The sequence below is a fragment of the Liolophura sinensis genome, chromosome 3 (genome assembly GCF_032854445.1).
Source record: "Liolophura sinensis isolate JHLJ2023 chromosome 3, CUHK_Ljap_v2, whole genome shotgun sequence".
Classification (NCBI taxonomy): domain Eukaryota; kingdom Metazoa; phylum Mollusca; class Polyplacophora; order Chitonida; family Chitonidae; genus Liolophura; species Liolophura sinensis.
Genome location: NC_088297.1, coordinates 5,308,342 through 5,320,645, shown reverse-complemented (window position 1 = coordinate 5,320,645; position 12,304 = coordinate 5,308,342). Strand labels below are relative to the sequence as shown.

The 12,304-nt window shown below is 39.0% G+C and overlaps 1 protein-coding gene across 1 annotated transcript; it reads left to right on the top strand.

Annotated features, from left to right (window-relative positions):
- The first annotated feature begins 54 nt into the window (after window positions 1-54).
- On the top strand, window positions 55-10,476 carry LOC135464081 (ER membrane protein complex subunit 2-like). The gene is made up of 10 exons (XM_064741568.1): window positions 55-88; window positions 1,870-1,983; window positions 2,517-2,581; window positions 3,232-3,317; window positions 4,223-4,280; window positions 6,014-6,099; window positions 6,501-6,642; window positions 7,801-7,911; window positions 8,423-8,527; window positions 9,945-10,476. Exons 1-10 carry the CDS (start codon window positions 64-66, stop codon window positions 10,038-10,040), a joined length of 888 nt encoding a protein of 295 aa, XP_064597638.1. The 5' UTR covers window positions 55-63; the 3' UTR covers window positions 10,041-10,476.
- Window positions 10,477-12,304: the final 1,828 nt, after the last annotated feature.

Sequence of the window (12,304 nt, the reverse complement as noted above, 5' to 3'; positions counted from 1 at the left end):
GCTAGCGCAACTTCCGTCGTTACCTGTCTTCCGAAAACCACCGGAGATTACCGAACAAGAAACATGGCCTCAAGTTCAACATGGCAAGGTAAATTTAGTTTTTTGTCCTTTTGTTTTATGTAATAAGTTAATATTTGATATCAGGACGTTGACAACAACATACTCGCTCATGGGAACACCACCCAGTTGCTTTAAATTGATTTACAAACAAGGCACAATTCTAATGTTCACTAATATCATGCTTTGGTATCATAATGAGCCCAGAAATCGACACTCTCGGGGAAATTTGAAGAATCGCATTGAAGAGCCTCCTTTACACAGTAAAAAACTGTGGAGCGGGTAAACCATACACACAGGCACCACCCAATATTTTATAGTGCAAGATTTCTCTGAAGTTAGGCTTTGTAAAACAATGTCAGCTCTGCTAGCTCTGACGGGCCCCTCTCTTCATCCCAAAGGATAACGGCCCAGATGCCAGCAATGGTACCGGTCATATAGCCGTACCGAAGAGTATGATTGTGAAGTTTGTTGTAAAGAAAAATTGTACTACGTTAGAATTCAGGATAGTTCTGATGCTGGTTTTAATTTGAGTCATGAAGGAATTAAATAATTATGTATGGCCTTTATTTGATGCCTTTCATAACTTTGCTATTATACATGTAGTTGTAAGTTATGTTCAGAATGTGAAATCACCTGTTAAATGTGAAATCACCTATTTATTGGTTAAATGTGAAATCACCTATTTATTGGTTAAATGTGAAATCACCTATTTAATGGTTAAATGTGAAATCACCTGTTAAATGTGAAATCACCTATTTATTGGTTAAATGTGAAATCACCTATTTATTGGTTAAATGTGAAATCACCTATTTAATGGTTAAATGTGAAATCACCTGTTAAATGTGAAATCACCTGTTAAATGTAATGCCAAGCTTATTATGGTAAATGACCTAAAATTTCACAAATAAATGAGGTAAAATATCACTTGCTGAAGTTTAAATTTTTTTTGGTAAGATATCATCCTGCCTTCCAAACAAGCCCTCACGATGAATATGGCTGGAATATTGCAGCCACGGTGGCCATTTGTTGTTCATTGAAATCGCATGCGAAATTTTACTGTATCTGCCCGGTTGAAAACTGATGAAATCCTGTTCTTTAATTTATAACTATTTTAACGCACATTACATTGTGTAATTTTTAAATTATTGTCAGAACATCTATTAAACTGAAATATAGAGTACAGAAAAATACAGTTATAAACTTTCATGAAAACTTTGAATGTACATAACATGTATATTGAAAGTGTAAATAATGACTCCGTGACCAGTATCACATGTGTTATGCTTCATTTAGTGTACATCTTTGTGGGAACCATGCCTTAGGCACATTGTTTAGTGTACATCTTTGTGGGAACCATACCTTAGGGCCATTGTTTAGTGTGCATCTTTGTGGGGACCATACCTTAGGCACATTGTTTAGTGTACATCTTTGTGGGAACCATACCTTGGGCCATTGTTTAGTGTACATCTTTGTGGGAACCATACCTTAGGCACATTGTCTAGTGTACATCTTTGTGGGAGCCATACCTTAGGCACATTGTTTAGTGTACATCTTTGTGGGAACCATACGTTAGGCACATTGTTTAGTGCACATCTTTGTGGGAACCATACCTTAGGCACATTGTTTAGTGTACATCTTTGTGGGAACCATACCTTAGGGCCATTGTTTAGTGTACATCTTTGTGGGAACCATACCTTAGGCACATTGTTTAGTGCACATCTTTGTGGGAACCATACTTTAGGAGACCTATGCAGTGTGCATTACTACAATTTTTTTATATTTTTTTTTTACTTTCTGGTTTGTCTTCAGAAGGGCGAGATTATTTACGGAAGATGCGAGAGGATCAGGTTCGTGAAGGAGACATGGTGGTGAGGATATGGGAGGAGATTCTACAGGACTACAGCCACAAACTGGGAGATGAACGTAAGAATCAAGAATCAACATGCTCCTATGATGAAGGGTTGTTTTCCTTATTGAAATTGTATGTCAAATGTGACAATCATTTGCAAATTCGAATGTGCAAAACAGGGACTAATTTTCAGTTGTTTTTGTCCCCATCTTGTCCATGCATAAAGCAAAAAATTAATTTCATTGCAAAAATTACATTTAATGTTGCAGAAAGATTTAGAAAATAAGTTACACATTTTACTTTTAAAAACTCTGGAGTCCTCATCTGATTTTACTGTCAGTGTTGACAAATGGGGAGGCGGTATATTTTTTAATCCCTTGGAGGTCGCGCTAGTGTGAAGCGGGACCTTGAGCCATTGTTACGTCAAGAACAGGTTGTAGCGTAACGTCTACACCGTTACAATGTATCAGTTTCTACGGTAACGTTGTACTGTCGTTATCATGATGAGCCGGGTAAGCAAAATTTGACGGGCATTTGACAGGTTGGCCCCGGTCCAATTTGCATAAACGTTGAATTCACAAACAACTGTGTCTTGTTGTGTTTGCAGTATGGGTGGTGTATGAACAAGTGTGTATAGCCTCCCTGGACTGTCGCAGATTTGACTTAGCAGACGTAAGTACACGTATTTGTGTTTGATATTGAAACCTTTGGTACATAAAAGAAATTTCCAACCATTTCTTTAAATGAACGTAGCCAGGTTTAATAAGAAGACATGCAGCATTTGAAGGTCAATGCAGAGATTTAAATCCAGCTTCCCGCAGGTTTCAGTGGTCAGGAGCTATGTCAGGTACCTGACTACTTGGGATGCTTTTATGCGCTGTGGTTCTTCAACTGCTAAACTAACCACAAAACTTACAAATCAGGCAATTAAAAGTACACAGACTTGATGCTGATTGGCTGACAGTAGAGATAAGATTTCAAGGTTTAAACTCTACCATACCTAAAATTCAACTTAGACTGGACTTACACCCACCAATTGTGAACGATTTTGTATCTCTGTAATAAATTGAGTGAAAATTTTCATGTTTTGATGCTATGTCTAGTTTAAAGTACATGCAAGATTTTGTCAGCAGAAAGATTTCATTGTCAGGAAAACAATTTAGCAAGGGCTAAGATTTTGATCACAAAAAAAAACTTGGTTGGTGTTTGATAAATAGCATGAAGAAAACCTGACTCAAGTCATGCAAACGTGTATCTGTTTGACTGTTTTATCTACTTTTTTTTATCTGGAATAAATTTCAATGTCTTTTGATGTTTCCCAGGCATGTATAGAAGCCCTAACAGCCAAATTTCCCCACAGTCTGAGAGTGCGACGGTTACATGGACTCTTCCTTGAGGCACAAGAAAGGTTGGCTCTATTTTTGAGGAGTATTTTTTCCTTTTCAGTTTTTATTGTTATCACGGTATCCGCAACTAAAGGTGGAATGCGTGTAGCCAGTAACTTTATATATAAAGCTGGGAACACACCAGGCAGATTTTTTCGCTTGTGCAGGTGTAGTTTGTGAATTTTTAAAAATCCGCCTAGTGTGTCTACGCAGGCGATGGCGTATTTTGCAGGTGATCTTGTCTTGTCTGCTTCGAAATTCGCTTGTATCAAACATGTCAGATACTAGTGAAGAAATACGCCGGCGATTTCACTCTGTCTGCGTATCGTGTCCGCCCCTATCGAATTTCGGGAATCAAGACGACAGAGCTGACCAATCAAACAACACAGAATTGCGTTGATCTGTGACTGTTTGTTTGTGTCTCATGATTTACTAGGTCACATAACATAACCTACTGACCACAATCAACGGATAAACCAGCCTAGTGTATCTGCAACTACATTTATGCTGCGGTTATTGTCAGCGTATTTTGTCGGCGATTAAGTTCCTCTGTATAAGCGATAAAATCTGTCAAGCGAAAACTGTGGTCAAGTACTTTTGTAGGGGGAGCTGTACAGCTTGCAGGATTTAGCTAGGCTGAGGTGATCAGGGTTTGTTTTAGAACTATCTGAATTGGCTGTACTTGCACCTTTTGAATATAGACATCTTTGTCTTTAGTTAAATGAATAAACCAATCATTAATTAAAACTGTTCTTTCCTGAGACCATCAAATTAAAACAAAAAAAAAAAGAAAAAGGAAAGAAGGAAGAAAAAAAAATATGCTATAGCGACAATAAATCACTACTGCAAAATGTTTCCCAGGTTGCACTTAGTGCAGGGTTATCACATCGGATGATTTGTAACACTTTTCTTTTTGTTTACTTCACAGCTACAGTGAAGCTCAGCAAGTGTATGCGTCCATCAGAGAGGAAGATCCTGCTAACATGGTAAACTGATGGGGGGGGGGGGGGGGTGAGGGGGTGTGTTGGGGAGGGTGTGTGTGTGTATGTCGGGGGGTGCATTGTTTGTGTCTCTTTGTGGGAGGATAATTCTGTCTCTTGCATGTCAACCTAAATCTTAACTAGAAGGCGCTGCCAGATCACAAATTTCTACTGGGCGACACCAATTTTATTGTTTTGTGAACAAACCGACAGTGAAAAATCCAAACATGTAATAAAGTAAAACTGAAATCGACCTTGATCTTACCCGGAAAGTCTTTTTCCCACAGATTCATCGAGTTTTACATTTATACCCTCCCCTGACATTGGGATTAAGTTTTATTCTGCCCTTAAATCAACAAACTTAAGTTGATTTGGCCCTACAGCTTACTAGAGGTGGTGTTGTCTCTGGTTAGTGCTTTGTGGGAAGGAGGAGCTGAGTGTCAAGGGAGGCAATCCTGTCTGAAAGATTGTCAAGGGAGGCGATCCTGTCTGAAAGATGTCATTATAAATCTTCCTAGCAGTATCATCATAATGTAAATTGATTTTTAGTTCAGACTCTCAACACATTTAAAGGAAAAGAAAACGTAAAAACATGACACTAAAGGCTGAAAAAGCACATTTTTTTCTATCTGCTGGTGCCTGCTGCATAATTTTGCGATTTTTCCTCGCCATACACGTAAAGCGTGAAAATGGCAAAGCTGGCATAAATCCCTGAGTCCATGGCGTCCTCCATCTTTAACACCTTGTAGTTTATGCTGCGGGTGTGGTGCCTCTCAGCCAATGAGACGGCAATTCTCCTCCTAACACAGAAGATCTCGGGACTAGTTCTTAGGCAAAATGGAGTCGCCCACAGCTGATTTTGGCGCTGACTTTATTTATAATTTATCAACTTCAGTTACATATTAGAATTTTTTTATTGCATGCACCTGCGAGGAAATGCATACTTTTTTCAGTGGTATTTGATTGATATTGAGATTTTCTTCTCCTATAAGAACAATTGTTGTCAGCGTCATAAATATTCTCTTTGCAAGGGTTAAAATGTTCTACATAGGTATACTTGGAGCAGCTTTCCAGTGTGTACACAACCAGTGGGTAGTGTGAATTTCCCTTTAGCTCCATTGGCAGTGCTGGACTGTGGATGTGAAGATCCATGTTCAAATCTTGTTGAGAGTAAATCCTTTATCTATCACATCAGTAATTCTTCTTGAGGCCTCTTGCGATTGTTCGTGTGTTGGTATGTGAATAATGTGACTTAGCTATTTGTCTTTCATCAGCTAATCTTCTGTGATGTAAATCCTGTGACTTAGCTATCTTTCTGTCGTCAGTTTTCTGTGATGTAAATCCTGTGACTTAGCTCTCTGTCTGTCATCAGCTAACCTTCTGTGATGTAAATCCTGTGACTTAGCTATCTGTCTGTCATCAGCTAACCTTCTGTGATGTAAATCCTGTGATGTAGCTGTGTGTCTGTCATCAGCTAACCTTCTGTGATGTAAATCGTGTGACTTAGCTATCTGTCTGTCATCAGCTAGTCTTCTGTGATGTAAATCATGTGATGTGGCTATCTGTCTGTCATCAGCTAACCTTTTCTGATGTAAATCCTGTGACTTAGCTAATGTATGTTTCAACAGTCATAAATTTCATTGCTTTCACTTTAAGTTGGCATTTCCGATAAAAAAAAAAAAAAGAAAAAAAATGGTTTTGCATGAAACAAATTCTTTTTCCTTTTCTTTTCCTTTCAGTTTGCCAAGAAACGAGAAGTGGCCATATTGAGAGCTGAACACAAGATGCCAGAAGCCATCAAAAAGCTAAATGAGTATTTAGAGGAGTGAGTACTTTCACTTCAACAAAAATAAAAAAAATTGCCTCTTTTAGCATTTTACAGACATGTAATATACACATGTGTGCTCTCTGATAACTTTTAGTTTAGGATCAAAAACTTTAGCAGCTCACCTTAAAGCCAGCAGTTCTAAGCAATTGTGTCCAACTTCACAAAGTCAACCTTAAGTTTGAAAAAACCTTGTGATTGTGACCAATGGTGACCAATTGGACTCAAGCAAACATAGAGTAGTTGAACTGGATGCTTCGAGTTACAGAAAAGTAGAACATGTTGGTGATTGCAAGCCTTTTTTTCGATCTACTAGCCCCAGCTCCCGGTCGCAAGACTGATCTAAGCCCAGTTTTAAATGCCTCAGTCTTGACTGTATCTGTTCATCTCTTCTGCTTTAGGTTTGTGGCTGACTTTGACGCGTGGTTAGAGCTGTGTGACATGTACACTCAGGAGCAGGATTATGAGAAAGCAGCATTCTGTGTGGAGGAGCTAATCATGTCCAGCCCAAACAATCACCTGTACCAGCAGAGATACGCTGACGTGAGTAGATGACTCGCTTCAGAGTAAAGACAACAGAAAAGATTTAACTTTACGTAGTTATTTCAGAACAGATGAGGAGATAGACATAAACAGCTAGGAAGGTAGTAACTCACCTTTTAATCTGGAGGGGCCTTGTGGCTCAGTTGGTTAACGCGCTAGCGCAGCGTATTGACCCAGAAGCCTCTCACCAGTGTGGTCGCTGTGAGTTCAAGTCCAGCTCATGCTGGCTTCCTCTCCGGCCGTAAGTGGGAAGGTCTGCCAGCAACCTGCGGATGGTCGTGGGTTCCCCCGGGCCCTGCTTGGTTTCCTCCGACCATAATGCTGGCCGCCGTTGTATGAGTGAAATATTCTTGAGTACGGCGCAAAACACCAATCAAATAAATAAAATAAATAAATTTTATCTGGAAATACAGTGTTGGGTCACCCCTACCCCACGCTGATATGGCTGAAAGGAAAAAAAACGGTTTGGGTGACATCAGCGGAAACTGGTGCGTACTCAGGTTATAGAAGTAACTTGCGCCTAACAGATTCAAAGTAATAACATGACAGCGCTTTCGATTTTGCTTAACACTTTGAAGTTGGATATTTCAGATACGCACCATTGCAACAGGAAAGAGATTTGCTTTTCAAATTCTAAGTGGGATATTTTATATATGAGTATAATCATTTCGTCTGGTGTCTTCTTTCCTTTCAACTAATCTTTGATTGGTAAACCGAGGAATTGAACTAGTGGGGCCCTTACCAGCTCACAAGACTAAAGTGCTTCTTTGCAATTCAGGTCATGCGCTAGTATCTAGCTCTTACTGTTTTAGTGATCTTATTTAACCTTATTTATTTCGAACTTTTTTTTTAACTAATCTGTGAATGGTAAACTGAGGAATTGAACAAGGGGAGGGGGACCCCTCGTTGGCTCCCAAGGTTGAAGTGCTTCCTCACTGCAATTTATCAGACACTTACCCAATCAGGTCATGTGCTGGAATCATTCTCTGGCTGTTTCCGTGGCAACTTTGTCAGCAGCTTTGGTGTAGATCGTTTACTTTCTCTTGGTGCTGTGGTTGTCTCTTAGATATTCTCCTGGTCATATATAAAAGGAAGTTTGATGGATTGCTTTCACAAGACTCTGTTTAAACGAATAGTGTCTTGTTTCTTGCTTTTCAGATCCGTTACACGCAAGGGGGAACAGAAAACCTGGAGATAGCTCGGGCATATTACTCTCAGTCTATCAAACTGAACCCCAACAACATGAGAGCTCTGTATGGTCTGTTATTGGTAAGTGATGTGAAGGGCACTGATTCTTGTTCAGTGGAGCAGTAGTGGTAGTATTTAGAGAATGACGGTCAGTTTTATGGCAAGGGTGAACTGCGGGGTAACCCACTAACCTTTGGCAAGTTATTGGAGTTTTTTCATGTGTGATGTTCGAGCTGGTATACCGTATTGGTGAGAGATAAATGTCCTCTAAAAAGGGTCAGTTTTATGGCTGGGGTGAACTGCGGGGTAAACCACTAACCTTTGGCAAGTTACTAGAGTTTTTTCATGTGTGATGTTCGAGCTGGTATACCATATACCATTTGGGGGGTGGGGCTGGGGATGGTGGGGGGGGTCATCAGTGCGGTTGCTGTGAGTTCAAGTCCAACTTATTCTCAGGCTTTATTCTCTGCCCATTTTTTTCCCTCCATAATGCTGGTCATCATATAAGTGAAATATTCTTGAGTGCAACGTAAAACACCAATCAAATAAATAGATATCAATCTGATAAATACATAGATCTTTTTCATTTCAGTCTGCCAGTACTCTAGCTTCCATGAATTCCAAAAATGCCTCAGAAAGACAGTCAAACACGAAGTATGCTGCCTGGGCAGCAAAACAACTGAAAGAAAAATATCAGGTAAGGGAAGCATTGGTTGTTATGGCTTATTTTGTCAGGTAAAGAGAGCATTAGTTGTTATGTCTTATTTTGTCAGGTAAGGGAAGCATTGCTTGTTATGGCTCATTTTGTCAGGTAAGGGAAGCATTGGTTGTTATGGCTCCTTTTGTCAGGTAAGCGAAGCATTGGTTGTTATGGCTTATTTTGTCAGGTAAAGAGAGCATTAGTTGTTATGTCTTATTTTGTCAGGTAAGGGAAGCATTGCTTGTTATGGCTCATTTTGTCAGGTAAGGGAAGCATTGGTTGTTATGGCTCCTTTTGTCAGGTAAGCGAAGCATTGGTTGTTATGTCTCATTTTGTCAGGTAAGGGAAGCAGTGGTTGTTATAGCTCATTTTGTCAGCTAAGGGAAGGATTGGTTGTTATGGCTCATTTTGTACGGTAAGAGAAGCATTGGTTGTTATGGCTCATTTTATCAGGTAAGGGAAGCATTGGTTGTTATGGCTTATTTGTCAGGTAAGGGGAGCATTGGTTGTTATGGCTCCTTTTGTCAGGTAAGGGAAGCATTGGTTGTTATGTCTCATTTTGTCTGGTGAGGGAAGTATTGGTTGTTATGGCTTATTTGTCAGGTAAGGGGAGCATTGGTTGTTATGGCTCCTTTTGTCAGGTAAGGGAAGCATTGGTTGTTATGTCTCATTTTGTCTGGTAAGGGAAGCATTGGTTGTTATGTCTCATTTTGTTAGGTAAAGGAAGCAGTGGCTGTTATGGCTCATTTTGTCAGGTAAGGGAAGGATTGGTTGTTATGGCTCATTTTGTCAGGTAAGAGAAGCATTGGTTGTTATGGCTCATTTTATCAGGTAAGGGAAGCATTGGTTGTTATGGCTTATTTGTCAGGTGAGGGGAGCATTGGTTGTTATGGATTATTTTGTCAGGTAAGGGAAGCATTGGTTGTTATGTCTCATTTTGTCTGGTGAGGGAAGTATTGGTTGTTATGGCTTATTTTGTCAGGTAAGGGAAGCATTGGTTGTTATGGCTCCTTTTGTCAGGTAAGGGAAGCATTGGTTGTTATGGCTTATTTGTCAGGTAAGGGGAGCATTGGTTGTTATGGCTCCTTTTGTCAGGTAAAGGAAGGATTGGTTGTTATGGCTCATTTTGTCAGGTAAGGGAAGCATTGATTTTTATGGCTTATTTTGTCAGGTAAGGGAGCATTGGTTGTTATGTCTCATTTTGTCAGGTAAGGGAGCATTGGTTGTTATGGATTATTTTGTCAGGTAAGGGAAGCATTGGTTGTTATGGCTCATTTTGTCAGGTAAGGGAAGTTGTTTGTGTTTGTAGGAAGAATGAAGTGATTTATTAACATTCAGTATAATCAAATAGTACTTTAGAAATCCCAAACTTTGAACAGAATTTTATGTGCAAAAACTTGTTTGTCATTTTCAGACTCAGCAGTCCCGAGAGCAGATTACAGAGACAAAATCTTTAGAGACCATTGAGAAGATCTTAGAGAATCTCAACCCTGGTAGCAGCAAATCATAAAGGGAGATAACTCAGTCCTGCAAGGGACATAACTTGTTTTAACAAAAGACAGGTAAAATCTACCATGCTGTGTAAGGATTTGAGATAAAAATGTAGTGGACACTGGGGAAAGATATGTTTGAGATTGTTAGAATATGCCTTTTGAAAGACAGCAAAGAAGATAAATTGTTAGAGGAAAGATTGTGCAATACAACTCATGGTGTATGATGACTTCCACTCTCTGCCATGTTGGATCTTTGAGAAAAAGGAATGTCATGGTCTTTTCTGGAGCGAACCTTCAGCTGTGTGCAGCAGACCATGAAATTCTTGATCCAACATGGCAGCAAGCAGAAGTCATCACATGTACATTCATTGTCTACAATGGAGTGAATAGGCCTACCATGGGCCAACCATATTCAGTCATTACTAGCAGCTAATTCTTACCATGGCTTTCACGGGACATGAAAATTTTAAATTATTAGTACAGTGCCAATTGAAACCAGTTCACATCTGCCACATGCTGTAAATGACATACCTGTAAATGACATACCTGTAAATGACATACCTGTACTGTCTGTAGTATTCATTCCATACCTAAGTAATGTATACACTTATTCGTGTAAACGTGAAAGATTTGCGATATCAGCATTGGCTAACTTCAATTTGCAATGTGCAGTGTTTGTAATACTTGATACTGTAGTTTTTTTTGGGGTCTTAACAGTAAAATTAAGTTTTATTAAAGTTATTAAAATTCATACATGCCAGTCATGAAAGACTCTTTTATAGGGAGATGTAGATTTTGTTTTTATCATATCTTTTTTTTCTTTTTTTTTTTTTGGATGTTGTAGAATTTCTAACCACTCTAAAAAAATATTTTCAGACCAAATTTCATTCAACTCCTAAAACTGTTTGATCACGAGCAGGAAATCAATTATTTTTGAGGTAGATTGATATTAAGTTTTGGAGCAAGTTCTTACTTTATTTTAGGGTAGGTTCAAATAATTATTGGGAGGGTTGATATCAGCAGAGAAATGAATATTAATTTAAACTTTTATTATGTCTCCCTGATAAGCTGATGTAGCTTTTGGCATATATAATGTTTTTTTGTAGTTAGGACTTTTTGACTGTTATTCCAGCATTTGTGAAAAACCCAGCGTTAGGCTTCGGCAAGGGCGTAACGAACGCTGATGATATAAATTAATTGCTGCACTTCACCTAAAGTTTGGCCGATAAAAATGCACTTTCAGAAGCAAGCGAAAATGTTATTTTGGTAAGAAAACTAAACTTTTTTCTAATATGAAATTAAACGCTCTTGACATTTACTATAAGATGGATGAATCAGTCTAAATTAAACAAGATGTGCTTTTTGAAAAATGCTAAACTTTAGGTGAACTATTCAAATTCATTTATTGTTGTTATACTTGTGGTGCTTTTGGGGCATTATTTTCAAATTTGTGTTTACATCCGCATCAGATGACATACATGTATATATGTGAACATATGGAAATACTACAGTAGAGTAGATGACCGCATTTGATGAACTGAGGCGTACTGGCCCTCTGCAGAAAAACGAATGAACCCATGGAACAAATATTCCCTCTGCCTACTTGTTACTTGTATAGCACTAATATTGATTTCAATAAGAACACTGACTTGAATCACCATAACTGATGGTGTTTAATACACCTCTTACCAATTGGTAACCAGCCTCTTGCCATTTGGTTACCAGCCTCTTACCAATTGGTAACCAGCCTCTTGCCAATTGGTTACCAGCCTCTTACCAATTGGTAACCAGTCTCTTACCAATTGGTTACCAGCCTCTTACCAATTGGTAACCAGTCTTACCAATTGGTAGCCAGCCTCTTACCAATTGGTAACCCTTCTTTTACCAATTGGTAACCAGCCTCTTACCAATTGGTAACCATTCTTTTACCAATTGGTAGCCAGCCTCTTATCAATTGGTAACCATTCTTTTACCAATTGGTAATCAGCCTTTTACCAATTGGTAACCAGCCTCTTACCAATTGGTAACCATTCTTTTACCAATTGGTAACCATTCTCTTACCAATTGGTAACCAGCCTCATACCAATTGGTAACCAGCCTCTTACCAATTGGTAACCAGCATCTTACCAATTGGTAGCCAACCTCTTACCAATTGGTAATCAACCTCTTACCAATTGGTAACCAGCCTCTTGCCAATTGGTTACCAGCCTCTTGCCAATTGGTAGCCAGCCTCTTACCAATTGGTGACCATTCTTTTACCAATTGGTAATCAGCCTTTTAC